Below are 27,500 nucleotides of genomic sequence, written 5' to 3'. Positions count from 1 at the left end.
TCTGTTGGAGGCTCCACCAACACCCTAAAAGAAGCCTCAGAGCCTTGGGGCAGGTGAGACGGCTGGGTGAGTAAAGGCACTTGCTGCCTGACGACCCGAGTCCCGTCTCGAGTCCACTCTGAGGGAGGAGAGAGCCGGTGCCTTTCAGTTGCTCTGTGACCTCCACACCCAGAAGCGCCGTGACACACAAGCACCTAACATGCACACAGTGAATAAGTACATAAATAAGACAAATGAGCCGCATACGCAGAGAAGTCTTAGAGCCAGCGATGGATGCTGGTACAGCGTCCCAAAAGGGGAAACGGCAGGTTCTGGGTCCTCACTTCTCAGGCTGCTTCTGAGGACAATGCTTTGACATTTTGTCGTCTTGAGCTAGCTGTAGAGGAGGCAGGGCTCAGTACAAAACAAACTGCAGCTCCTGTGTTAAAATGTAAGAATTAAAAAAGTGTGTGTATGTGGTGTGTGTGTTGAGGTCAGAGCACAACTTTTAGGGGTTCGTTCTCTCCTGCTGTGTGAGTCCCCAAGAGTGAACTCTGGTCATAGACTTGGCAGCAGGCGCCTTTACTCACTCAGGCTCCTGCCCCTTTCTGTGTCCATGCTTTCTGCCTGTCTCTACTCTTCCTGTCCTGCCCTCCTCCTCCTCCTCTCCCTCCTCCTCTTTCTCCTCCTCCTCCTCTATGAACATTCTGGAAGACACTGACTGATGCACACTAGGAGTTGTGGGTTCTAAATAGTCTTTCGTTCTGGGAGTCGGCCCCGGCTACTGGAGACTGGCCCATTCCTCTTACTTCAGTGGCTTACGAGGTAAGGTGAGGTAACTCAGTGAGGAATGGCTCTTGTCACCATACTGAACAGAGTGGGTTCCTTCCCCAGAATTCATACTCAGAAGGAGAAAACCAATCCTGAAAGTTGTCATCCGGTTCCCACACACGTGTGTGCACGCATGCGTGTTAAAGGGTCAAAGCCTTAGGAAGGTTGAGAACCACTGTTATAGATTCTACCCTCATGTTGTGGTGACCCCCAGCCATGACATTATTTTCGCTGCTACTCCATAACTAGTTTTGTTACTGTTATGAATTATGATGTAAATGTATGTGTTTTATAATGGTCTTAGGCGACCCCTGAGAGAAAGTTGTTCATCCCTGAAGGGGTCCCCACCCACAGGTTGAGAACCATTGATTGTTGGAGACAGTGATGAGGTGTGTGTTCTCTGTTGCTTTGCAGGGACCGTGAAGGTGAAGAGTTCGAACATCCAGGTGGGGGATCTCATCCTTGTGGAAAAGGTGAGTGGAATCTAGAAGCTTCTTAGGGACTGGGTATTGCTGGGAGCCAGAGCAAGGGGAGCGGCCCATGGTGGGTAGAATACTGCCTGTGCTCTCTGCATCTGGTGGACTGTTGAAAGAAACTCTTTGGGATGCTCCTTGGGGAGAAAAACTTCTAACGCATGAGACAGACACAAAGAGATTTCCCCAAGGTACCTGTGTACTAGGGAGCCAGGAGCCCTGCTTATAATTAGAAACAGAGAATGCCTGTGGTTTTCTGCTTGGTATATTTGTTTTGGGGGTTTCAAAAAGAACCCCACTTAAGCATGATGTCTTTTCTATTAGCTTGCCACACTGACACTTAAAAGTATTTATTGGACTTACCTTTGTTGAACTGTTAACCTGCATGTCCTGATTCACGGAGCCTGCCAACAGCTTTATGGGGAGTAGGGGTGCAGAGTGACAGGAATGGTAAAAAGTCTGTGTTAACGTTTGTCACTTGTACAAACACTGACAGATCTGTTTACTGTGGGTATTTGGAAGGTGTGAGGTTTGGGGGGATGGGTCTAGAGTCTGGGGATCATGTCTGATCAGAAAAAAGATCCTGTCTTACCCTGTGTCTTAGGGTTCTTATTGCTCTGAAGAGACACCATGACTACAGCAACTCTTATAAAGGAAAACATTTAATTGAGGCTGGCTTACAGTTTCAGAGGTCTAGTCCATTATTGTCTGGCAGGAAGCAAGGCAGCATGCAGGCAGACATGGTGCTGGAGCAGAACCTGAGAGTTTTTACATCTTGACTCACAGGTAACAGGAAGTGTGGTCTGCCTCCTGGGTATGGCTTGAGCATATAGGAAACCTCAAAGCCCACCTCTGCAGTGGCACACTTCCTCCAAGAAGTCTGCGCCTACTCCAACAAGGCCACACCTCCTAATAGTGCCACTCCCTTTGGGGGCCATTTTCTTTCAGACCGCCGTACCCTGTTTCTGTAGGAATTGAATGGCAGCACCTGTTAGAGGGTTAGGTGTAAGCACTCAGGGTTAATTCAAGAGAGACACAGACACTTAGGGTCAGAGCCCCTGCCTATTCATAGTCCTTCTTGCCACAACCCCCATGTATGCATGTGCGTATGTATACATGTATGTATCGCTTGTTTCTGAAAGAAGATCTCACTGTGTAGACTGGGGAGCTCACAGATGTGCCTGCCGCTGCTGGGTTAACGGCCTGCACACCTCGACTGGCCTTCCCTCTATGGGATTGGCCTTCCCTCTGTGGGAATGGCCTTCCCTCTGTGGGAATGGCTTTAACTCCTTCTCTCTTCTTTACCTCCTCACATCCGACTGCAGGCCACAGGAGAGGAGGGGGGTGGGCTAGTCAGCAAAGTGCTTGCCACACAAGAATGAGGACCCAAGTTGCTCCCCTACATCCATGTAAAAGATGGCACATCCCAGTACTAGGGAGGCAGAAGCCGGGAGATCCCTGGGGTTCGCTGCCAGTAACTGGAACCCACTTGGCAAGTTTTAGGCCAGAGATAGACTCTGTCTCAAAAAAGTAAGGACCTGTGACCTCCACGCAAACACACGCACATTGCACACATGCACTCTCATGTATATACACACACACAGACCCACGCACGCGCGCACGCTCCTGCATGCACGTGCACGCGCACACAGAAGAGACAAGCCCCGTGCGGATGGGACAGAGGCATTGAAAGTGCTTGTGGGTCCTGCCCTCAGTGCCCGTAGCTGGGCAGGGGTGGGGGTGGAGGTTCAAGTGAAGGTGGGCTCCGGGGACCCGGGCTCCCTTTTCCAGATGACTCCTTGGCGAGGTTGGTAAAGTGCTGGGAGGGTGGGCGACCCTGCAGGTTCCAGACCAAGCAACCCTGTGCTTAGCTACGGTGGAGGCTGGGGCGAAGCCCAACCCGTGACTGTTCACAGTAGCATACAGCTCCCTCTCATTTCCCAGAACCAGCGGGTGCCTGCTGACATGATCTTCCTGAGGACATCAGAGAAAAACGGTAAGTATCTGATGGACGGAGTGTGACCACTGGCCTTTCCAGTGATGATTTGGCACTATCATCATTTGAAAATGTCTCTGTAGAGGGGTCCTTCACAATTAAAAGACTTTTGGGTGCTTCGTAAGTCCACACATTTTGGTCATGTAGCTCTGGCTGTCCAGGAACTCCCTCTTGTAGATCAGACTGGCCTCGAACTCACAGAGATCCACCTGCTTCTGTTTCCTGAGTGCTGGGGTTAAAGGTGTGCACCATTAAGTATCACACATTTTAAACCCAGCATTTGGGAGGCAGAGGCAGACAGATCTCTGTGAGTTCAAGGCCTGAGTCTGCATAGAGTTTCAGGTCACTGGGAGGGCTGGCTGCATAGTGAGACCCTGGCTCAAACAAAAACCCAAACTAATGAAATAGCAAAGCACAGGAAATCTGGGTGGCGGTGTGGCTCAGCAGGTAAGGCATTTGTCTCCGGGCCTTGTTAACCTGATCTCAGTCTTTGGGAGCCACTTGGTGGAAGGAGAGAACCACCTCCTCCAGGTTGTCCTCCTCTGACCTCTTCGCAGGCCTGTGCTTTGTGAGTAACACCCTCCCCTCAAAGCAAAGCAAGATAAGCAAATAGATGTAACAAACATTTGAGAAAAGCAGCACGCTGAGCGAGGTGGCACCCACCTTTAATCTCAGCACTCAGGAGACTGAGGCAGACTGATTGCTGTGAGTTCGTGGCCAACCTGGTCTACAGAGAGTTCCAGGATAGCCAGGGACTCAGAGAGACCCTGTCTCAAAAAAAAATAAAATAAAAATAAAGAAAGAAAAAACACTATAATAAAGCTGGCATGCTAATTCATGCCTGTAATTCCAGTACTCAGGAGATGGAGGTAGGAGGATTACATGGAGTTGGAGGCCAGTCTGGGCTCCGTAGTGAGACCCTATTTCAAAACACACACACACACACACACACACACACACACACACACACACACACACACACACACACACACACACACACCTATGTGATTATCTGTGTTCTGCCTTAATGCTTGCAAGTTTTTTGAACTCCCAGGGATTCTCCTCTCTCAGCCTCCATTCTTGCAATAAGAAGGCTGGGATAGTGAAGAGCCTTCCCTACCACATCCCATTTTAAGTGGGTTCTGGGGATCTGAACTTGGTTCTTCCCAGCCCTAGTGCTCAGAAGTGTTAACTGCAAAGTGACTTGGACTCACTCCCTATCTGTTCACTGTCACAGAGCTTATGATATGACTGAGGTGTATGTCCCAAAAATGTGCAAACCTGTCTTCTTCAGTGTCCCTTATGGGTCTACAAGTGTCTCGGACTTGTGACTGTATGCCTGAAACAAAACTTTATTGTGTAGGGTTTTTCTTATGGAATTAGTAGTTAAGAAGTTCTAGGGATGTGACTCAGTTTGTAGAGTGTTTGCCCAGCATGCTCAAGGCCCTGGGTTCAATCCCCAGCTCTGTATAAAGTATGGTGACATACCTGTCAACCTAGCACTCAGGAAGTGGAGGCAGGAGGGTCAGAAGTTCAGGGTCATCCTCGGCTGTATAAGTGAGTTCAAGGACAATCTGGGGTATTTGAGGCCCTGTCTCTAAATCAATCAGTAGTCAATGAATGATGTTGAATTTTGAAGCATTGTGGGTTTGGGGATTCTGTGTTAGTGGGGTCACCCTGCAGCAAGAGCAGGCCCTGGCATGGTTCCTTACAGTAGTAGCCATGTCCTGAGCCCATGGTTCAGCTCTTTAGCCCCAGTAACACCTCTGGAGGGGGTCTTCTTACTGTCTACATTTCTACACACAGGGAACCTGAGGCTCAGAGATACCTAGCCAGTAAGTGACAGACTTTGGATCCAAATCCATGTGGTCCCAGAAGGGGTGTGGGAACGCCTATGCCCCTGCCTAGGAGTGGTCACAGGAGGGACTGTCTTCTGCTGGCCGCTGTCCCATCACCCTGCTGGACTTTTACAGTGGGCTACATGCCTCTTCTTTTTACACATAAAGGCAGATGACGACTCAGAAAGTCAGGGTCCAACCCTAGTCCTACGAGTGGAGTGGGTGGTTGAGGATTTGGGGGGGGGTGGGAAGTGGAGATCTACTTTCCCTGTGAGTCACTGGCCATTGATGGGCCATTTCTTCAAGGACCAGAGCAGGTACTGCCCAGAGCCGCTGAGGGAAGCACACTTGGATTGCAGACATCAGACAGTGCCTAAATCTCTCTGCAGGGTCTTGCTTCTTGCGCACGGACCAGCTGGACGGAGAGACAGACTGGAAGCTGCGGCTGCCCGTGGCCTGCACGCAGAGGCTCCCCACGGCTGCTGTGAGTAGCTTTTCTGAAAGAATTGTATGCTGACCATTAGGTCACCGCCTGGTTCTCACACTCAGATATACTCGGAGGCCAGGGGCGCCTGTGGCGTGAAAGAATTGTATGCTGACCACCAGGCCACTGCCTGGTTCTCACACGCAGATGTACTCGGAGGCCAGGGGCGCCCGTGGCGTGTGAGGTGGGGCTGGCGGAGAACTAGAGAACCCTGAACTGTTGGCTCCACTCACTTGGTTGTACCAAAGGCAGCCCCACCCCTTATATGAGGAGCGAGTGCTTCTGAGGGCAGCAGCTTCCTGGGCTGGAAGGGAAGGCCCAACATGTGGTCCTCCTGCTAAGAGTGTATAGACAGTGGTTCTCAACCTTCCTAACGTTGCCACCCCTTAATACAGTTCCTCATGTTGTGGTGATCCCCGACCATACAATTACTGTCATTGCTACTTCAAAACTGTAATTTTGCGACTGTTATGAATCATAATGTAAACATGTGATGTGCAGGACGTCTGATATGCGACCTCTGTCATGGCCATAGGTTGCTAGAGGCTGCTCACCATTCTAAGATCCTGTTCTGTAGGTGTTGGGGTTTGAATGAGTATGGTCCCTACAGGCCCATGTACTTGAAAGCTTAGTCACCAGGGAGTGGCACTACTTGAGAAGGATTAGGAGGTGTGGCCTTGTTGGAGGAGGTGTGTCACTGGGGGAGGGCTTTGAGGTTTCCGAAGCCCAAACCAGGCCCAGTCTCTCTCTTGGCCTCATGGATGGGGATGGTAGCTCTCAGCTATTTCTAGCACCATGTGTGTCACTGTGCTCTGACTGCGATGATAGTGGACTCAGCCTCGGAAACTAGGCCATCCCAATTAAACACCTCCATTTTATGACTTGCTTTGACCCTGGTGTCTCTTCACATCAACAGGACAGTGACTAAGACCTTAGCCCTTGCCATTGTCCTCAGCCACACGCACCGTCTCATCTGACTCCTGGCCCTTGCTCAAGTGTGTGGCTGCCTTGGGTTGTTCTTTTTTTTTTTAATATTTTATTTATTGTGTATACAGTCTTTTGCCTGCATGCCAGCAGAGGGCACCAGATCTCATTCAGGGTGGTTGTAAGCCACCATGTGGTTGCTGGGAATTGAACTCAGGACCTCTGGAAGAGCAGTCAGTGCTCTTAACCGCTGAGCCGTCTCTCCAGCCCCCTTGGGTTGTTCTTGTTCCTCCCTATAGAGGGTCGACTCGGCAGGCCTGTCATGCAGGCTCTGTGAACAAGTGTCTCTTTAGCCCGCAGGTGTCTGTATTGATTTTGGTTTTGCCTGGTGTTGATTTTTTTTCTCTTTGCTTTCTCTGTTTATGCTAGGGATCGAACCCAGAACCTCGAGTGCTCAGGTATTGTGTTAGCACTGAGCTACATCCCACATTTTCTGGTCACCCTCACCCGGCATTCCCACTCTGCCCACGTCCAGGCAGGATCCCTTCCAGTAGGCACCGACTAGTGTGTGCCCTGCTGTGCTCTAGTGCATCGAACGAGGGGGCCACAGGGCACAGCCACGGTCGAGAGGTCTGGCACGGCAGCTGGCTAAATTTATTTTTAATTTTTACTTAGTGTGTAGGCCCACATGCCACAGCACACGTATGACAAGTTGTGGGAGTCAGTTCCCACTTTCTGTCCAGTGGGTCCTAGGGATCAAGTTCATTGTCAGGGTTGGACACAGTGCCTTTGCCTGTCCAGCCATCTCACCGCCCCGTGCCCCATGCGGTTTACATACCCACAGACCTGCCCTCCCACAGCCCGTCTGCAGTGGCTGAGTGGAACGCCGCCTTCCCGGGCTTGCAGTGGGGAGGAGGCATGGGCAGGTGCAAGCGCTGTGTCTCAGCGGCTTCAGTGTGGCGGTGGTGGCTGTCCCCACACTCACGGTTGGTCATAGATGTCCTTTTCAGAGTTTGCTTTAAACAAGAAACCAACTCCAGAGCGAGTTTCCAGCCATGGTCCAGGAGCCCTGGCAACGGCTCTGCTCGTAAGGATGGGGCTCTGCTCTTACCTCACCGGGCCTGTGCTTACTTCCTGGTAGATGTTTCCTAGAGGATCTGGGGGCTCTGACCCTCAGGATGATTGGAGGTTTTGGTGCCTGAGTGGGAAGCGGAGATGTTAGGAGTGTTCCTTCCTTCCATGGCCTCAGATCAGAAGAGCCTCCTGCTCCAGTAGACACTCACTTTGTCCTTGTCTGGCCCAGGCCTGGGCTGGGGGCATTAAAAACAGATAAGATGCTGCTGGCTTTGCTGTCAGGGAGACAATAATTGCCTCCCTGGGCCTGCAGGGATCAAGAGGAGCAGTGTTTTTGTGGTTTTTTTATTTTACTAAGAAATCTACTGGGGTAATCTTCCCTGGTAACCCACTAGTCTGTCCCTGATTAAAAGCAGATCGAGCTGTGTGGGAAACCATGGAAGAGGCCCTGGTCCCCAGCCCCTGCCCCAGATGGTGGTTTCCCTCCAGAGGAGATTCCGTGAAGTGTGCACGGGTCTTGCTGATCTTTTCAGACCTTTCTCAGCCCTCTTAGAGATGTCTGTGTTAGGACGCTGGGTGACGGTTTCTGGAGACAGGACCAGACCTTCCCGCCACTCTGACTCTCCCTAGTTTCCTGTGCAGGGAAATGATGGTGCCTTTTTCTTATCAGTACTGGGGTGCACAGTGCCTCCCAGGTAGTGTGGGACCTGCCTGAGGGGTGGCCAGTGGTCTGCACTAGTCACCAGGCCCTTCTAGTTGCTGTTTGCCTGCTCCAGTCTGCTTGATGGCCTGATTGATTATGCAACTATTTACTGATGTACCTTTTACTGTTGAGACAGGTTTGTAATTTGTAACCCAGGCCCCAGCCTCAAACTCTTGACCCTTCTGCCTTGGCCTCCTAAGTGCTGGAATGACAATCTCACATCATTCAGATTGTCATGTAGATCATCAAAAATTCACTTTTTCACATTGTGTATAATCTTACAAGACTGTTTCAAAGCATCCATTTCCTCTCTCTCTCTCTCTCTCTCTCTCTCTCTCTCTCTCTCTCTCTCTCTCTCTCTCTCTCTCTCTCTCTGTGTGTGTGTGTGTGTGTGTGTGTGTGTGTGTGTGTGTGTGTGTGTAGTATTGGGCATTGAACTCAGCCCCCGAACATTCCAGGCAGCTCTGGCCGGTTAGTTATTTGTTGGTAACTCAGTTGACCCAAGGGCCTCACGTGTGCTCGGGAGCAGTGTGCCGCTGCTCTGTATTGCAAGTGCACCCTTGCTTAAGGTAACGCTTATTGGGCCGGGGTTGTGCTTGCTAGACTGCTCACCGGGCAGACATGAAGTCCCGGGTTGATCCCCAGCACCGCAGAAGCTGGGCATGGTGTCACACACCTCAGTCTCACTCAGGCTGACGGTCAGGAGTTCAGGGTCAACCTTAGCCTTAAATAGTGAGCTTGAGGGTCAGCCTGGGCTACAAGAGGTCCTGTCTGTAAATACATAAGCAAGTAAATAAGGTTTATTTGGTAAGAGAACCCTTGTTTCCCCTTCCCCTTATAAACTTATTTTGTGTTCCCTGGAAATAGCAAGTGGGAGGGGGTAGGAAGAAGCTTTCTAAGAGTAAAGTAACCCTGAGCCCGTAACATAGTATCTCTAGGAGCAGAAATTAACGTAGTATCTCTAGGAGCAGAAATTAACATAGTATTTCTAGGAGGTCAGGTTGGGCTCTTCTGAGTAGTCACAGGCAGAAGCTGTGATTTTTTTAGGCAACATAACCACTGTAGTTTGCTGAGCCTGGCTCTCTTGGGGCAGAGCTCAGGGTCTTAGTCTAGTTTAAAGATTTGTTGAAATGAGGAAGTCAGGGCCAGTGAGATGACTCAGCAGGTAAAGACACTTGCTGCCAAGCCTGATGACCTGAGTTAAATCTCAGAGAGCCCCATGGTGGGAAGAGAGAACTGTGTGTGCCTGGCACATGTACACACTCCCAGAAGTGGGTAAGAAAAGTGTAAAAAATAAAAAGAGGAAGAGAAGAGGGGAGGAGAGGGAGAAGCTATACTAGACGAATGTGTTCAGGGAGAGCTGGTGTCCTTTAGATGGAGGCGGCCTCCGCTGCGAGGCAGGTGTGGGACACGCCCTTTCCACATTTTATTTTGCATGCAGGTCTTGGAGCTGCCTTGGTGGTACGGCCACGTGGCAGGTAAGGAGGCCGAGGCCAAGTGCATAGCGACAGCTCTGTGAAGGAGCTGGGATTCGGTCTTGCACTAAGTGTGCAAGGTCATAGCTGCTACAGACGCATGATTGCGAGCGAGCGAGGCTCCAAGAGTGACCTGTGGATGGGTGTGAGCGGTGAGGCCGCACCTGTGACTGCTGGCCGATTGCCCACCGCCAGGAACTGGCGCTCCTGAAGCAGACCCTGCTACCCAGTAGCAAACGCTTGAGGGAATGAACTGGTGATAAATTCATAGCAGGCTGGTGGGAGAGCTCAGTGGGTAAAGTGCCCGCTGTCGCTCTTTCCATCCCTAGGACCCACCAGGGGAAAGAATCAAGTCCTTCAGGTGGTCACCGTGTGCGTGCGTGTGCATGTGTGTGTGTGCCTGTGTGTACATGTGTGTGATTGAGAGAGAGAGAGAGACAGAGACAGAGAGAGACAGAGAAAGAGACAGAGAGAGAGAGAGAACGGGCGACCTCCCACCTGGAGAGAATAAATGTAAATGTAATAAATTCCCCTTTCCCCGATGGAGAGTTGCCTGCCCCTACTCCCTCATAACCTTTGTTTTAGGTGGCACCGACCCTCCTGTCCATGTAGCTTCGCATAGCTGTCTTCTCCCACCTATTTCTTGCCTGAAGTCGCCTTGTTTACCTGAAAAGAAATTATAAAATACACATAATATAAAATTTACCTTGGGGACTGGAAAGAGGAATCAGCCATTGAGACCTCTTGCTGCTCTTCTGGCCCCTGTGGGCACACACACATGTGGTGTACACACACACACACACACACACACGTGCGTGCGTGCGTGCGTGCGCGCGAGCGGTATACTCCCTTTAAAATATACCATATTAACTCATATAAAGGGACATTAGAGAGGGAGGAGAAACTGTGGGTAATATGTAAATGAAAAAATTTAATTGAAAGATAGAAAGGGACATTAGACACATTCACATTATTGAGGAAATGTGACCAGCACCCATGTTCAGAACTCTTGATCTTTTTTCTCTCCCCAGCCTTTGGCATACGTGTGTGCTTTCTGTGTCCAAGTACTCTAGGGGCCCGGTGTAACTGCAGTCATGTGTGTCTTTTGTGTGTGTGTGTGACTGGCTGTTTTGCTTAGCATAATGTTCTCAGGGTTCCCCTGTCTGTAGCGTGTGGCAGGATTGCTTCTGTTTTTGGAGTGGAGTAATGTCCTGCAGAGAGAATGTGCAATGTTTCCCTTGTCCACTCCTCTGTGATGGGCTCCGCTGTGATGGACATCCGGGTTGTTTATTCCTCTCAGCTTTCCTGAGTAGTGCACAGGGGTGATCACACATCTCTTTGAGTGCCTGCCTTTGCCTCTTTTGGTCTTGCATCCAGAAATGGAGTTCCGGAAGCCTTTGGTGATTTTCTGTGGAATTCCTTGAGGAAGCACCAAGCTGTTCTCCACACCGGCTGTGCTGTTTTTCATACTCACTGACTGGGTTCCAGTCTCTGCATCCTTGCCAGCACTTTTCTGGCTGTCTGTTGTTGCCATCCTAAGGGATAGGAGGCTCTCCTGATTTCCTTTTCCGCCCTTTCCGGGGCCTCACACAGGAGATACTTAGTCTCTTTTTGTTTAGTGGGAGCGACTGTTGCCATTGAGATGAGATGCGGTGCAGGGAGGTGCAGGTCGGCCCTGACTCTTCTCTGCAGTGTTACTTGTGCTTGGTGGATGTGTTAGCCGATGTCTGCACACGGGAGCTGTGGGCTTTCCATCGCAACGCCTGCTTAAGGGAGGATTTCTCCTTTCTGCTGCTCTATATTTGGAGGGTTTCTTTGGGAAATAAATACAGCACTTTTGCTTTTGAAAGTTTGGTTCAGGGCTCCTCTTTTAAACCAGGTGTTTTCCCTCTGGTACAGGACCTCCTGCAGATCCGGTCTTACGTGTATGCTGAAGAACCCAACATCGACATTCACAACTTCCTGGGGACTTTTACCAGGGTGAGTGCACCAGAGTCCAGTCTTAAGTGTGTGCGGCCGTGGTGATGTCTGAGGTGCACACTGCTGTGCTTGTCTGAGGTGCCTTACCAAAGCCCCACTTGAAGGCACCAGATGGAATGTTCTCCCAGCTCTGAAGGCACCAGATGGAATGCTCTCCCAGCTCTGAAGGCACCAGATAGAATGCTCTCCCAGCTCTGAGCTTGGGTTCTAGAGCAGCAGGTGTTGTCATCTGCTTTAGCTCTGATGTCAACACAATTTCAGGGACCTCTTTAGTCTTGCAGATCCTCTGTGCCAGCAGGGTGTGTCAGCACATCCCCGTGACCCCGGTGCTCAGGAGGCTGAGGCAGGAGGACTGCTGTGAGTTCATGGCCAGCCTGTCAAAACAGACAAACCAAAAACCAAGCTTTGTGTGCCAGCATTGAATTTAAGTGGTTTTCAGATCTTTCATAATAGGAAGTAAAATTTTAGAATATAAGACAAAAATTCACATATGGAGCAGCAAGCAAATGGCCTGCCCCCCCCCCTCCCTCTTTCTGAGACAGGGTCTCACTATGAAGCCCTGGCTGTCCTGGAACTTTCGGTGTAGACTAGGGTAGCCTCAAACTCACAGAAATCCATGTTTCTGCCTACAGCGTGTGAGATGAAAGGCTCACAGCTATCCTTGGCAAAAACAAATCTTAAAGTGCATGAACCAATGCATGTTAGTTCCATGCAAAAAAGTGGCATTTTCTGGTGCTGGGAATCAAACCCAGGTTCTTCCAAGTGTTGAGTGAGCACTGTACCACTGAGCCATACCTCCAACCACAAGATCCTGCCTTTTCTTTCTTGTTTTTTGAAGCAAGGTCTTGTTAGGTAGTACAGGGTGGCCTTGAACTCAGGACCCTCCTGCCACAGCCTCTCAAGTGCTGAGAGTACAGCATGCCACTGTGACAGGCAAAGCTGCCGTGTGTGTGTGTGTGTGTGTGTGTGTGTGTGTGTGTGTGTGTGTGTGTATGTGTGTATGTATATGTGTGTGAGTGTGTGTATGTATGTATGTGTGTTTGTGTGAGTGTGTATGTATATGTGCACGTGTGTGTTTGTATATATGAGTGTGTGTGTGTGATTCTAAACATGGGACCCAGGTCTTGTGTGTGTCAGGCAAGCCTCTATCATCACCCCCACCCCAAATCTGCCATTTTGTAGAAAGGGTTTGAGCATTGTCAGACTTTGTCATCTTCCGGTCCCGGGTCTCATCCCCATAGAGAGTGAGGGATGACTGTGTGTACATGTGTGTTTGGTCTTTTCAGGAAGACAGTGACCCTCCAATCAGCGAGAGTCTGAGCATCGAGAACACACTGTGGGCCGGCACTGTCATAGCATCAGGTGAGACCTGGCCAAGGTTAGAGCGTTTGAACGGGGAAGGGCCTCTCAGCTGGGGATGAACTTTAGGTCAAATGGAGTTGCTGACTTGCTCCAGCGTCTCCGGGGACCTAAACTGCCGTCTGACTGCGGCTCGGACACTTGCAGACCGTGTGACCCATGGGCCATCTGCAGCATCCACACTGGGAATGACCTGTAGTCGCCACTTCAGTTGACGTCATAGTACCAGAAATGGAAGTGGTGTGGATGTCGTGGTTGGAAGCCATGTCCATGGGACTGTCCTCTTTGCAGGGACAGAGGCAGGAGAGTATCAGGAAGGTTGAGAACACCAGAGGGAGGTGGGAATGGTGGCTTTGATACCGATTGCTGGGGTGACTCTGAGAAGAGGGGCTGTGAGCCGAGGCTGGACCACAGCAGCAAGGATTTATACCAGCTGCATGATGCAGGGTGTTTCTGGATGTCACCTGTTCTCAGCCACACCCAGTCTGCAGGGGAGGGATCTGAGCCTGGGTGGTGAGAGTCACACACTGGGTCAACTCCAGGAGGTTAGGATTGCACAGTAGGTCAACTCTGAGAGGTCAGGGCCACACAGTGGGTCAACTCAGGGAGGTCAGGGCTGCACAGTGGTCAACTCTGGAAGATGAGGACCACACAGTAGGTCAGCTCTGGGAGGTGAGGGCCACACAGTAGGTCAGCTCTGGGAGATGAGGACCACACAGTGGGTCAACTCTGGGAGGTCAGGGCTGCACAGTGGTCAACTCTGGAAGATGAGGACCACACAGTAGGTCAGCTCTGGGAGGTGAGGGCCACACAATGGGAACAGAGCTCAGGTTGTTATCCTGGAGTAGAAGGCAACAGTTGTGTGCAGTGTTAAAATGGAGTGGTGGACATGGTGTCTAATTATGTTGCATTATAATCCCAGGCAAAGGACTCTTAAGTTTTCCCCTTCACATCACCCCTCACCCGTTTCCTTAGCTTGGGGTTTCTTGCGGCTTCTGTAGCTTAAAGACAGGCGGGGATCTATGACTCTGGCAGTGAACACGCATGTGTGGGTGGGCTCAGAGCAGGATGCAGAGATGAGCACATCTGGGGACAGGTGTCTCTTTCCTTTGCCACTGTCTTTGTGGTAATTTGTGTTTGCACCAGAGTCTACAAGGCCCACCCTGCCTGCCCAGCCCCTGCCCACCCTGCCTGCCCAGCCCCTGTCCACCCTGCCTGCCCAGCCCCTGTCTACCCAGCCTGCCTGCCCAGCCCCTGCCCACCCTGCCTGCCCAGCCCCTGTCTACCCAGCCTGCCTGCCCAGCCCCTGCCCACCCTGCCTGCCCAGCCCCTGTCTACCCAGCCTGCCTGCCCAGCCCCTGCCCACCCTGCCTGCCCACCCTGCCTGCCCAGCCCCTGTCCACCCTGCCTGCCTGCCCAGCCCCTGCCCACCCTGCCTGCCCAGCCCCTGTCCACCCTGCCTGCCTGCCCAGCCCCTGCCCACCCTGCCTGCCCAGCCCCTGCCCACCCTGCCTGCCCAGCCCCTGCCCACCCTGCCTGCCCAGCCCCTGCCCACCCTGCCTGCCCAGCCCCTGCCCACCCTGCCTGCCCAGCCCCTGTCCACCCTGCCTGCCCAGCCCCTGTCTACCCAGCCTGCCTGCCCAGCCCCTGCCCACCCTGCCTGCCCAGCCCCTGTCTACCCAGCCTGCCTGCCCACCCTGCCTGCCCACCCTGCCTGCCCAGCCCCTGTCCACCCTGCCTGCCTGCCCAGCCCCTGCCCACCCTGCCTGCCCACCCTGCCTGCCCAGCCCCTGCCCACCCTGCCTGCCCAGCCCCTGCCCACCCTGCCTGCCCAGCCCCTGCCCACCCTGCCTGCCCAGCCCCTGCCCGCCCAGCCTGCCCACCCTGCAGCTCTGAAGTGCCCCTTGTTCAGGGTTCTCTGCTTTTAGGCCATTGGTAGATGATTTAGATCGTGAGACTTGTGTGCTTAGATGATTGAACTGAAGAGTAAGATTCTCTTTCCTTTTTGATGTTTACTATGTGAATATGTGAGCAGGAACCAGAAGAGGGCATCAGACTCCTGGAACTGAGGTTACAGGCTGCAGGGAGCCTGGTGTGGGTGCTGGGAACAGAACTTACATCCTCTGCAAGAGCAGCGGTCTTAACCACATCTCTGCAGCGCCAAAGGTCTCTTCACCCCAACAACCTCAGCTCTCGGAAGGGAGGCTACAGTAGGAGGGTCATCGGTTCAGGTCTACCCTAGGCTACAATGAGACCCTCTCTTTAAAAATAAACAAAAATAAGGCTAGGTTAGATGGTACAGACCATTAATTCCAGTACTGGAGGAAGCGGCAGGGGGATCTCTGTGAGTTCTAGGTCAGCCTGGTCTACATTCTAGGATAGCCAGGGCTATACAGAGAGAGAGAGACCCTGTGTTAAGAGAAGCTTTTTCCTTGAGAGAAGCCTTCCCGCCAGCCTGGTTCTAGAGCCGCATCAGTCCCAAATAAACACACAGGAGGCTATATTAATTATGAAGCTGTTGGTCTTGCTTATCTCTTACTGGCTAGCTCTGCTTAAGTAATTACCCATAATTGTTAATCTAAGTATGTCTCTTACCGGAGAATAGTTCCGGGCTTCCTACCCCATGGCGTTACATCTTGACTCTCTTGTGTTTCTCCTTCCCAGAGTCCTCCTGGACTCCTAGTCCCTCCTATCTAGGTTTCCTATTGGCTCAACAGTACTTTATTGACAAGTGCACAGGACTTCCCCCAACAACCCTGTCTCAAACAAAACAAAACAAAACCACCGGCTGCCTGGGGTTCGGTCATCTTTGTTTTCCCCTTGTCGGTGTTGTGTTCTTTTGTCATTTTTTTTGACACAGTCTTTATATTTTCGTACTCATCTCTCGTTTCTGTTTTTAAAAAAACCACTTAGTGGACGAGGCAGAGAGGGAGTGTGACTCCCTGGGGGCCACATGGGGGCCGCCGTGTGGTGGAGACTGACTTGGGTCCTCTACAGGTGCAGCAGGAGTCACGTGTCTTTCACCCTGGTCCCGGATTCGGCTCAGGTTGACAGAGTTGGCAGTGTGGTCCTTACCCCTCTGAGCCATCTCACCCTCCTCTCTGTCGGCCTCTGTTAAGCTCCTGTTCCTGCACCACTCTGCTGTGTAGAGACCGTCAGTGCTGAAGACCTTGATGCAATAGACCCTTTACAGAGAGAGCTCTGCTGCCACCCTCCTGTTCTGGTTTTACAAAGTCAGTGGACCCAGGAACTGAATCTCAGAGTAGGCAAGCGGCTTGCTTGGGGTCACACAGCCTTAGAGCGCCATCTCCCGGGGAGAGTGTAGACAACGGGAATCTTGCAGGTGGTACACATGGGAAATACATGTTTGTGGGCAAGAGGGAGCAGACAGGCATTCTGTGTAGGTGGGGGTTTGGAGTGCTATGAACTGGACATTTCCCATGTTCCTTGTCAGCTTCAGTTTCTCTGCATGTCCCCCAGTAGACAGTTAACTGTATTCAGATCGTAGTATGAACACAGAATTGGCCACAGAGCCATTTCCTTGTGACACTCAACTCAGTCAGTCTGCAGGGACTCTTAATATGTTCCTTGTAGAACCCACCTCCCGATACTGGTCAGTCCCCTGTTACCCAGTGCAAGTTTAAGGAATAAGAAAGCTCTGGGGCTGGAGAGGTGCAGAGGGTAAGAGCACTGGATGTTCTTCCAGAGGTTCTGAGTTCAGTTCCCGGCATCCACATGGTGACTCACAGCCATCTACAATGAGATCTGGTGCCCTCTTCTTGTGTGCAAGCATATATGCAGGCAGAAACCTGTGCACATAAAAATAATAAAAAAAAAGAAGAAGAAGAAGAAGAAAAGAAAGCTTGCCAGGCTGCACTGAAGGCCAGCTGCCTAGCCAGCATCCACTGCAGAGGATGCAGTTGCCATGACAGCCCAATGTATGCTGCTGGGTGGTGGAAGTGGAAGGTGTTGGGGAGACTCCAGGGCTGTGCAGCACCTGTGCTGGCCTGTGTGATTCAGGGATGCGAGTTCTGGCTGGTTGCTTCTCAGACTAGGTAGCAAAGAGCTGGTTTTGCGGGTTGCTCCCAAGTCTGTGGTGTGGTCTTGTCCTGGCACGTGGCCAGCTCACAGTTAGTCATGGACACTGTGCCATGTGACTGATAACGCCCATCTGGTCTCCAGTCCGGCTCATGTGCTCTGACCCCAGATGCATGGTGGACACTGCAGCAGTGCTGAGTTGTCGTGAATATTCCTGGGGGCTCCCTTTTGGGGGCTCAGCATGTGTCTGGTTGGGTGGAATAAATGGGTTACAAATAACCCAGCAACCAGGCAGGATGACTCCCTTCTGGGAGTTCATGGGGCAAGGGGTCGGCAGGAGAGGGGTCGGCAGGGGAGGGGTCGGCAGGGGAGGGGTCGGCAGGGGAGGGGTCGGCAGGATCACTGATTGCAGGCTGCAGGGAGGATGAGGAGCAGGAAGACAAAGGGATGGCACAGGTCAGAATTTGGCCCGAGTGGGTTGTGCTGAACAGCTATGGCCGTGGACTCAGTGCAGGGGTGTGGCTCGGTCAGTGGAACACTTGCCTAGCAAGCGTGAAAGCTTGGGTTTGATCCCCAGCATCGGGAAAATCAGATGCGGTGGTGCAGGCCTGTGGCCCCAGCACTCAGGAAGCAGAGGAAGGAAGATGAGGAGTTCAAGGTCATCCTTAGCTGTGTGGTGAGTTTGAGGTCTGCCCAAGTTACATGAGATCCTGTCTCAGAAAGTCTTTCAGAGATGACGACTAACTCTAAATCTTGAAGGCAGGCTGTGGCCCAGGCAGGCACACAGCAACGGGGCCTCCCGAGTGTCCCTCCTCCCTGGGTAGCAACCACACAGAACATGAGACTCGGGTTCAAGTCTCTGGGAACAGAGCTTTGGTGCCAAGACAGTGGAAGCATTGGGTGGTTGGGACCATTTTGGCGACACCCATGTGTCTGGACTAAAGTGAGGCTTGCGCCCTTTGGGAGATGCTCATTTTTACCGCCCTCTCTCCCGGACGTGGGGGTCCAGGCAGGGCTGCGTTGTATAGGAGAGGAGGAGGGGCAGGCGGCCACCTCCACTTAGCCCAGGCTGGGGTCCCGCTGTCTAACCACCTGCCTCAGCCACAGGGTGAGGGTGGGGTGCCCTCATTCCCCAAAGCCGGCCATCTGCTGAGTACCATGCCAGAGCGCTCCTGCTCTGCCGTCTGCTGAGCCGAGCGATTGAGCAAGCCAGGGAGCCAGCGAGCTGAGCTAGGGAGCCTCATTGTGTGTTCGCTGCAGGCGTGGCCAAGCACTTTAGACTCAGGCCTTTGTCCCGTGCAGCCCTGCCGTGGCGGGCCCTCCTCACAGATGTCTTTAAACCCCTTGGCAGCGGTGGTCCTGAGTGGGAGGGGGCAGGGAGGGAGGGTAGGAGCTTGTCTCTCCCAGCAGGGAACACGATGCTCATTCTCAGATTTTCCCAGTGGGGCCTGCCTCCCCTCATCTTAGACTGTCACCTGAGGGCCCTCAGCTGACAAGGCACACACCGCCCACTTCTCTCCCATACCCTTCATGTGCTGGGTTTCTTCATGGCTCCTCCACTCGCCTTGATGGTGATGATTCTTCTGCTCCTTATCACCTGGCTCCTTGCATTGAGCATTTCACACTGGAAGAGGGGGACTTACACTTTGACAGTACTGTTAAATTTCCATGAAAATGGATGGGACCGGCTTACAAGCTAGCCACCAACATGCGCAGCAAGGCCGTTTTCCCTCTTTCCGGTCGACACCAGAGGATGTGGGCCTTTGAAATCGTTGTCAATGTAGGGAAATTGCTTTTGACAGTTCACTCAGTTGAGTGTTTTTTCTGCACACCTTGCTGTTTGCATTTCTTCTATAAACCATTTTCTCTTAGAGGGAGGAGGAGGAGGAGGAGGGGGAGGAGGAGGAGGAGGGAAGTTCTGAAGGAGGCATTTCCTTCAAAGGGCCAAGTTAGGTAGACTTGCAGAAAGCAGTTGCACAGGAAGATAGGCCAGAGACAGAAGGGAGGCAGTTTAAGCTTCCATGCAGACAGGAAGGTTCTGGATATTTTGGAATGCTTGCAAGGCTAGTGGCAAAGAAGATAAGTACCTACCCACGACTCCTGCTTTCCTTCCCTGCCTGCCTGCCTGCCTGCCTCCCTCCCCCCGCCCCCCTCCCCCCCTCCTCTCCCTCCCCCCCCTCCTCTCCCTGCTCATTTGGACTGGGTTTCTTGTTCCAGGCACTGTTGTAGGTGTTGTTCTTTACACGGGCCGAGAACTGCGAAGCGTGATGAATACTTCCGACCCTAGGAGTAAGGTGAGACTCCCGCCTGTGTAGATCCACGTCGATGATGGGCACTGGCGGTGAGGAACTGGGTTCTAAATCTGCCTTGCACTAGCTAGTTGTCGGGTGTGTGTGTGTGCGTGCGTGCACACGTGTGCGTGAGTGTGTGAGGGAGAGGGCTGTGTGTGCGCCTCTGAACGTGCATGTGCAACCCAGCAGGGGTATGTCCCATCATTTCACCTCATTTCCTTCTTGCACACCATGACCCTCCCAGCTCCCTTCCATCTCCATCTTTTCAGTCAGAACGCTGCAGTCTGGGTGTGGTACTACATACCCACTGTAGATGCTCCGCCTGGCCCTGCCACCGATTAGCCCCAAATAAACACACAAAGACTTAATATTAATTTATAAACTGTTTGGCCAATATTCCGGCTTCTTACTGACTAGCTGTCTTTTAATAATTAACCCATAACTATTAATCTGTGTATTGCCACGAGGCTGTGTCTTATTCGTAATCCAACATGTTACTCCTTTGGTAGCATGGTGTCTCTCAGGTGACCTCTCTCGGCCTCCCCTCCCCATCATTCTCTCTGCCTGGTAGCATCTCCTATATTTCCTGCCTGGCTACTAGCCAATCAGTGTTTTATTCATCAACCAGTGAGAGAAACATGTACAGAAGGACAGCCCCCATCAGTCCACCACCCCAGTATTCCCAGGGTGGGGACAGGCAGATTGGGAGTACAGAGCTATCCTTGGCTACAGAGAGCGTTCAAGCCCAGCCTGTGTTACTAGAGGCAGGATTCTGTTTGGAAAGCAAAAGGAAAGAGAGTACTGTGGATGGCGTGGCGGACGCTGCTTCCCTGGCTTGAGTCATGTTCACTCCGCACTGACCTTATCCTTAAACCCGTTGCTAACTCGAAGTTTGAGCCTTTTTCTATGACATTACAGGTTTGGCATCCTTATTGCATTTTGAGACACGAAAAAACACAGAAGTTTGGTGTCTTTTGGCTGGAATCCTGGGCATTGTGCATGTTGGACCAGCACTCAAAACTGAGTTGTACCCCAGCCCCCAAGCACAAGGTGTTAAATGATTGTTATTGACACTGACTCATGGAAGTCTGCCCTCCAGCTGGGCTGGACTTTTGAGGTGTGCTGTGGCCTGAGAGTGTAGGACTGAAGCAAGGCCTCAGAGCAGCGTGGTAGGGGCTGTGCAGTGCAGAGAGCAGCCCAGCACAGGGGCCACCGGCTTTGTTTCTGAGAATCCCAGAGGGCCCTGAGGGCTGTACGATCTCGGCCGTAGCTCTCGCTCGCTCTTAGAGCACAGCTGTAACGGCAGCACCTCCTAAGATCTCCCGCCTCACTGTGCTGGGCCTGGGTGCAGGTGTGGAGACCCCCTTTCCATCCAGGCTGTGGGCTGCACACCGATCCTCGGCACCCCATGCTTTATCCCCAGATTGGCCTGTTTGACCTGGAGGTGAACTGCCTCACCAAGATCCTCTTCGGGGCACTGGTGGTGGTGTCGCTGGTCATGGTGGCCCTGCAGCACTTCGCTGGCCGATGGTACCTCCAGATCATCCGCTTTCTGCTCCTGTTTTCCAACATCATTCCCATCAGGTGAGCTGGGGACGGTGCCGGTGTCTCTCCTGACTCATGCTAACAGGACATCAGAGCTCTGTGGTAGAGACCGTTATCCCTCAGCCGTCTCGCTTGTTCAAGGACCAGTGTCTAAAAAAGGGAAAGCTTCCTGTCCTATACTCCTAAGTGACTTGAGTCCCTTCCTCATAGCTGTGTGGCCTGTGATGTCTCCTGCTTCTGGGTGGGGATCTGACTACATGTTCACAGGATATGCATGCAGGCTATGTGGTTTATAGTGTCTTAGTAACCCTTTCTCTGTTTCCTACCTAGCTTGCGCGTGAACTTGGACATGGGCAAGATCGTGTACAGCTGGGTGATACGAAGGGATTCAAAAATCCCCGGGACCGTAGTTCGTTCCAGCACAATCCCTGAACAGCTAGGCAGGATTTCATACTTGCTCACAGATAAGACAGGTGAACACCCCTGCAGGGCAGAGGGGGGCTGGGTGGGGTTCCAGGTGAGCATCCATATAGGGCAGAGGGGGGCTGGGTGGGGCTCCAGGTGAACACCCCTGAAGGGGCAGAGGCGGGCTGGGTGGGGCTCCAGGTGAACATCCATGCAGGGCAGAGGGGGGGCTGGGTGGGTTCTCTCTGGGAGAGGTGGCCGCAGCTGCTTCTCTCCCCCACTCTCGGATGAGGAGGGAGTGCTTGGTGACAGGGCTGATGTCAGTAGACACCTGCGTGGGACAGCTGACCTGCAAAGGGTGCTCCTCAGTGCTCCCTCACCAGCCATGTGACACCGGAAGGGTTTTACAGACAGGGCCCGGAACAGAGGGACAAAGTGTCTGTCAAAGGCACAGAGCTGGCCTGAAGAAGAGTGGGTCCCTCTCCTGTCCCCTCTGTCCCGCTCGGTCCCTCTGTTCCTCTCTGGCCCTCTCTGTTCCTCTCTGTCCCTCTCCTGTCCCCTCTGCCAGGGAAGCATGGAGACCAGCCCAGCACGTGACACTGACTCAGGGCATGGGAAGGACGCTTGCATCTCTTGTGTTCTAGGGACCCTGACCCAGAATGAGATGGTGTTCAAACGGCTGCACCTGGGCACGGTGGCCTATGGCCTTGACTCCATGGATGAAGTACAGAGTCACATCTTCAGTATTTACACCCAGGTAAAGCCGTGCTTCTAACATGGCACTCGCTGGCTGTACATTTTAATTAATTATTTTTACCCCAGCTGACCACAAATTCACTGCATAGCCATGGATGACCTTGAATTCCTGATCACCCACCTATATTTCCCGAATGTTGGGATTAAAGGTCTTTGCCACCATATCTGGGTTATGTCATGCTGGGGAATTGAACTCAGGACTTTGTGTATTCTGGGCAAGTCCTCTGCCAACTGAACTATAGGCTCAGATCTCCTGAACACTAAAAAATAGTGTGTGTTTTCTCTGGCCTTTCACTTATTTATTTATTTATTTGAAACAAGGATTCACTATGTGGCTGGCTGTTCTGGAACTCACTGTGTAGACCACAGTGACTTTGAACTCACAGAGAACCTCCTGCCTCTGCCTCTGCCTCTCTAGAGCTGGGATCAAAGCCATGTGCCACCACTGCCCCTCCCCTCTCTGGATTTTAAATAACTACTGAGATATACTTCATATACCAAGGAATTTAGCCATGTTGAAGGTACAATTCAGTGACTTTCGGTAAACTTACAAGCCACCAGAACTGACTGGCGGTGCATATCTCTTGTTCTCACAGCAAGGGCTTGCCCTGTTTTAGCTGTTGAGAAAGGTCTCACTGTGTCCCTGGATGCCTGGAACTCACTGTGTAGACCAGGCAGGCCCTGAACTTGCTGTGATCCTGGGGCCTCTGCCTCCTTACGCTGTTGTTTCATTTCGTTTTTTAACATTCACGCACTGAACCACCTCCTCGTCCTCCTTAGTCTTGGAGGGTTGTATTTGTAGTCCCGGACCATATGACGTGGGTCAGGGCTGGAAGCCTTGGTTGTTGCCCCACACCTATTTGAGCAGGTGAACCCACAGGACAGAGCAGCCACCGTAAGTACTGCTGGACCAAGTGCGGCTTGTCCCCGCTCTTGTCCCCTTGCTCTCAAGAGCTTTGGTGTGTAATCTGCAGCCCCAAGGCAGCGTTCACAAGATGACACACAGGGCACAGGGAGAGAGAGCACGGTGTGTTTGCATGGCATCCCACCCCCAAACTCACACAGCACTGACCTCTCCCCTAAGGATTGTGAGCTTGACCCGAACCTCCGGGAAATCTATCAGACGGGCGCTTGTCAGGTGCGGCCCTCGACACACCCTACAGAAGGAGCCAGAATCCTCTCTTTGTTTGTCTTCTGTGTGTCCAAGTGCAGAACGAGGTTTACGAGCACCCAGGTGACCAGTGTAAAGAGTGTGATTGTAACTAAAGTGGCCTCTAAGGAGAACAGTGGTCTCAAACATTCTGGAAGGGAAACTAGATTATTAATACAAGGCCAAGCAAACACTAAGAAAATGACCAGTTCATCCTGAGGTAAAGCTCCTACCAGGACAGGGGTAGGAGGAAGTCCCCGTGGCTTGATGATTAATCATCTAACCCTTTGAAAATTTTTCTTAACGTTTGCATTTTTGTGTGAGTCAAGGATAATGTGCAGGGGTCAATTCAGTTCTCTCTGTCTACCATGTGAGTTTTAGGGATCAAACTAAGACTTGGCAACCCTACCTTTTCCCACTGAGCCTTCTCGCCGGCCCATCCAACCATTTAACATGCATATATTTTAAATGCTCACAGGCACGCACGCACGCACGCCGGGACTACGGCTTGCGCAGAGGCGTGAGTGCAGGCATGCACACTGCCTTTTCCCCTCCCTTAGGACAGCCAGGACCAGGGCGCTTTCTCCAGGGTGAGAACAAACCCTCCTGACCCTTCTCTGTGGGTGCTCCGTCTGGTTTTGTTTTTCCCTTGGTATTTTTTAAGTAAGAAGTGTGCGTGGGTTAAAGGGTCTGTGAGGCTGAAGCTGATGCAGAGGACACGGTGTCCGGCGAGTGAAGCTCTCCCATGCGGGACCGTGTGGCTACCACAGGCGGTACCATGGTAGCACCAGAGGCGCACACACACACACACACACACACACACACACTCTCTCTCTCTCTCTCTCTCTCTCTCTCTCTCTCTCACACACACACACACACACACAGAGTAGAGTCTCATGTGGCGGCTGGTGATGACTCAGGCTGGTAAAGGCATTTGCCACCACGTCTGATGACCTGAGCTCCATCCCAGGGATCCATGTGATAGGAGAGAACCAGCTCCCCCGACTTGTTCTCTGACCGCCACATACCACATACTGTGGTACTGTCGTATGTACACTCATGCCTCCCTTCCACAAAAAAAAAAAATAATAAATGAAAATAATAATGACTTTTAGCTGAGACTGACCTTGAACTTCTGAGCCTCTACTTCCACCCCGAGTGCTGGGATGACAGGTGTGCTCACCTGGTCTTTGTGATACTGGGGGCGGATCCCAGGACTTCATGTGAGCTAGCCCCCTCGCTTGCAGGCACCGTTGGTTGAACAATTGAAAGAGACAGTCTCAGAACTCATGGTCATTTCCTCTCCACCCTGAGGTACCACATCAGGGAGGTAGGGAAGACCTTGCTGTAGAAGTGGAGGTGACTTGTGAAGCCAGTCACTGGTGACCCTGACCTGCTGCCGTCCCCACCTTCTTGACTGCCTGAGGAGCGCCTTCCTTCCCTGGTTGGAGCATGTGGCCTTTGTGGGACTGCAGCTGGCCTGGCTCTCTTGGCCTGGCCGGGAAGGTGTTTCTCCCAGAGCACAAACCCCACAGCTATGGGTTGGTCCCGTCCTGGAGCCGAGCAGAATCTTTGGCCCCTACGTACACGGAGTCCCGTTTGCTCTCAGACTCACCTTACTGACTGAGCTAGCCTGGCACCCGAAACCTGGTAAGCTCCCCCTCCAGAAGTTGTCCCTGGAGGTGCTCTGCTCAGCGTCGCTCCGGAGCCTGTGGCTACTCACACTCTCCAGTCTCAGCAATTGCCTTGCGGAGGCTTTGCTGATGACCCCGGTCTTAAATAATGATTCAGGCCAGCTGCTGAGCGGTGTGGGCAAAAAGTGACAACATGTCCTGGCAGCGCCATCACAAACATGGAATAGAACGTAAATTACAGACCACTAGAAAGTTATCTCTCCAACAGAGGGAACTTCTCCTAAACCTCAGTCCCCTGTATAGTTTTAAAGTTAAAATCTTCATAATTGAAAGCATTTGACTAATGAGCCGTCCAAGTTGGAGTTCTGATCCCTCACTCTAATTATTGTTACCATGTTGTGCCCTTTGACCTGGAAGTGCAACTTGTGTACTTTTGACACCAGAGGTTAACAGAGCAGGAAGCCAGAGCCCTGTGTGTCCCCACAGTGACTAGAATAATTTAGTAATTGTTTAATTACCCAAGGAGCCTAATGCCACTACTAAAAATAGTATTAAGATTTAATGAATGTCATTTTCTTGTTCCTCAGGCCATCTGTTCTCTGTTTGGGCCAACCATGTGTCATAGGTGTTAAGTATCATGCGTGGCCAAGTCTCACATGGCTTTTCTCCTCCTGGGTGTACACGCTTTCAATGCGATATGGGGTCTAGGAACCACGTAAACATCTCTAGTTCCCTACACAGCTGTGGCAGGCACCCTTGGTCCACAACAGTGGCTCGCGGCTCCGGGCGGCTCCGGGCGGCTCCGGGCGGCTCCGGGCGGCTCCGGTGGCTTCTGCTTGTTTGCACTCTCCTCCTTGTGTGTGCACACGTGTGCCAGGGCACACGTGGAGGTCTGAGGACAACTTTCAGGAATCCTTCCTCTGCTATCTGTGGGTCCTGGGGATCAAGCCTGATCTGTCAGACTTGGTGTCAAGGGCCTTAACCCACTGAGCCGTCTTGCCAGACCTTAATACTTATTTTTCTTAGAAATGGAGGAAAAACATGTTGAGAAAACCCTACCACTACTTAGGGAATTGTTTGCTTATTGTTTACATACTGAGATTGGGTCTCATGTAGCCTAGGCTAGCCTCCTGGAACTTCTGATCCTCCCATCTCTCCTTCTCCAGTGACGGGGCGACAGGTGTGTCATGCCGTACTTTGTGGATTCTAGGAATGGGGCTCAGGGCTTAGTGCTTGCTGGGCGGCCGCTCTACCAGGTGTGCCATACCTCCTAGCAGAAGTGGGTACGCAGCTTAGGCATTATTCTTCAGCAACATTGCTCCTGCCAGGCTGCCCTGGCTGCTGGCAATACCGTGTTGAGTGCTGCACACTGACAGCCTGTGTTCTTGGGGGCAGCGGGGAGAAAGCTGCCACATTAACAAGCCAGGGCTGGGTAGTGAGGGGCAAGACTGAGGTGCTGTGAGGGGGTGAGTGGAGTTGAAAGGGTTAAGGGCTTCAGGGGCCTCTCTGAGTTTACCCTCACACGGAGACCCGTGAGACCCAGCCAACCATTCTTGTAGGAATCCCGAGGGACTGGGATCCCAGGCCGTGTGAATGGCTCAGGGAGGGAAGATGGTGCAGGAGCCTGGGGAGATGGGCGCTGACCAATCCAATGGCCCTATACTGAGACAGAGGACTTGGATTTTACTGAACACGGAGCCAAGGACCCATGTGATGTGTGGTGGGGTGTGTGTTGACATCAGGCGTCTCCTCTGATCATTTTCCACCTTTTTATTTTCTGATGTTTTCTATTGGTGATTAACCCAGGTCCTTGAGCATGGATACCGCCATTACCATGACAAGATGTCCACCCGATCTTTCTGCTCATCTCCCCTTCATTTTCCTTTCCTTTAGCAATCCCAGGAGCCACCGACTCAGAAGGGTCCCACGGTCACCACCAAGGTACGAAGGACCATGAGCAGCCGTGTGCACGAGGCTGTGAAGGCCATTGCTCTGTGCCACAATGTGACACCTGTGTACGAGTCCAATGGTGTGACAGACCAGGCGGAGGCTGAGAAGCAGTTTGAGGACTCATGCCGTGTGTACCAGGCATCCAGCCCAGATGAGGTAACCCACCCCAGGGAGGGGGCAGCCATGCTGTCATCCCCAGACTTGACAAGGGTCAGACACGGTTCTGTGTGGCCCTGACTGTCTATGTTCTAGACTTTCCCTTCTCCATTCCCTTCCTCCTGTCCACTAAACTTGGTATCTGACTATAGAAACAGTTTTGGGGGGACAGTGTCTCACATAGCCTAGGCTAGTGGCTTCAAAGTACCAGGGCTCTGTGGCTCATGATGGCTGGGATATGGCACTGTGTAAGCCTTTTTTGAGGTCCTGGGTAAGGGATACCAGGATATCTCCATTCCAGACCTGTCTCTTTTCCTTTTTTGAGAAGACTTTGTCCCCTGGGGGAGACTTCCTTGTTAATGGTGGGGTGCTCACACCAAAAGCCCTGGTCAACCATGGCCACCGATAGTCAAGCCAGGTGTTTTAGGGGTGAAGCATGGCCACTCCCCACTTGTGGGC

General features: G+C 52.2%; 1 protein-coding gene across 3 annotated transcripts in view; it reads left to right on the top strand.

The window, feature by feature from the left end:
* Atp9a (ATPase phospholipid transporting 9A (putative)) overlaps nucleotides 1–27,500 on the top strand; it is a 98,446-nt gene that overhangs the window by 34,383 nt on the left and 36,563 nt on the right. For all 3 annotated transcript variants that reach the window (XM_040733125.1, XM_040733126.1, XM_040733127.1), the window contains exons 5-14: nucleotides 1,225–1,283; nucleotides 3,228–3,279; nucleotides 5,507–5,601; nucleotides 11,677–11,757; nucleotides 13,044–13,119; nucleotides 19,372–19,448; nucleotides 20,869–21,029; nucleotides 21,321–21,463; nucleotides 22,040–22,152; nucleotides 26,829–27,041. In XM_040733125.1, the coding sequence (XP_040589059.1) occupies nucleotides 1,225–1,283; nucleotides 3,228–3,279; nucleotides 5,507–5,601; nucleotides 11,677–11,757; nucleotides 13,044–13,119; nucleotides 19,372–19,448; nucleotides 20,869–21,029; nucleotides 21,321–21,463; nucleotides 22,040–22,152; nucleotides 26,829–27,041 (1,070 nt within the window). The remainder of the gene's footprint in view (nucleotides 1–1,224; nucleotides 1,284–3,227; nucleotides 3,280–5,506; nucleotides 5,602–11,676; nucleotides 11,758–13,043; nucleotides 13,120–19,371; nucleotides 19,449–20,868; nucleotides 21,030–21,320; nucleotides 21,464–22,039; nucleotides 22,153–26,828; nucleotides 27,042–27,500) is intronic.

Source organism: Mesocricetus auratus, unplaced genomic scaffold (assembly GCF_017639785.1).
Source record: "Mesocricetus auratus isolate SY011 unplaced genomic scaffold, BCM_Maur_2.0 Super-Scaffold_100028, whole genome shotgun sequence".
Taxonomy (NCBI): Eukaryota; Metazoa; Chordata; class Mammalia; order Rodentia; family Cricetidae; genus Mesocricetus; species Mesocricetus auratus.
The sequence above is the reverse complement of the archived record's forward strand: the minus strand, read 5'-3'. Positions and strand labels throughout refer to the sequence as shown.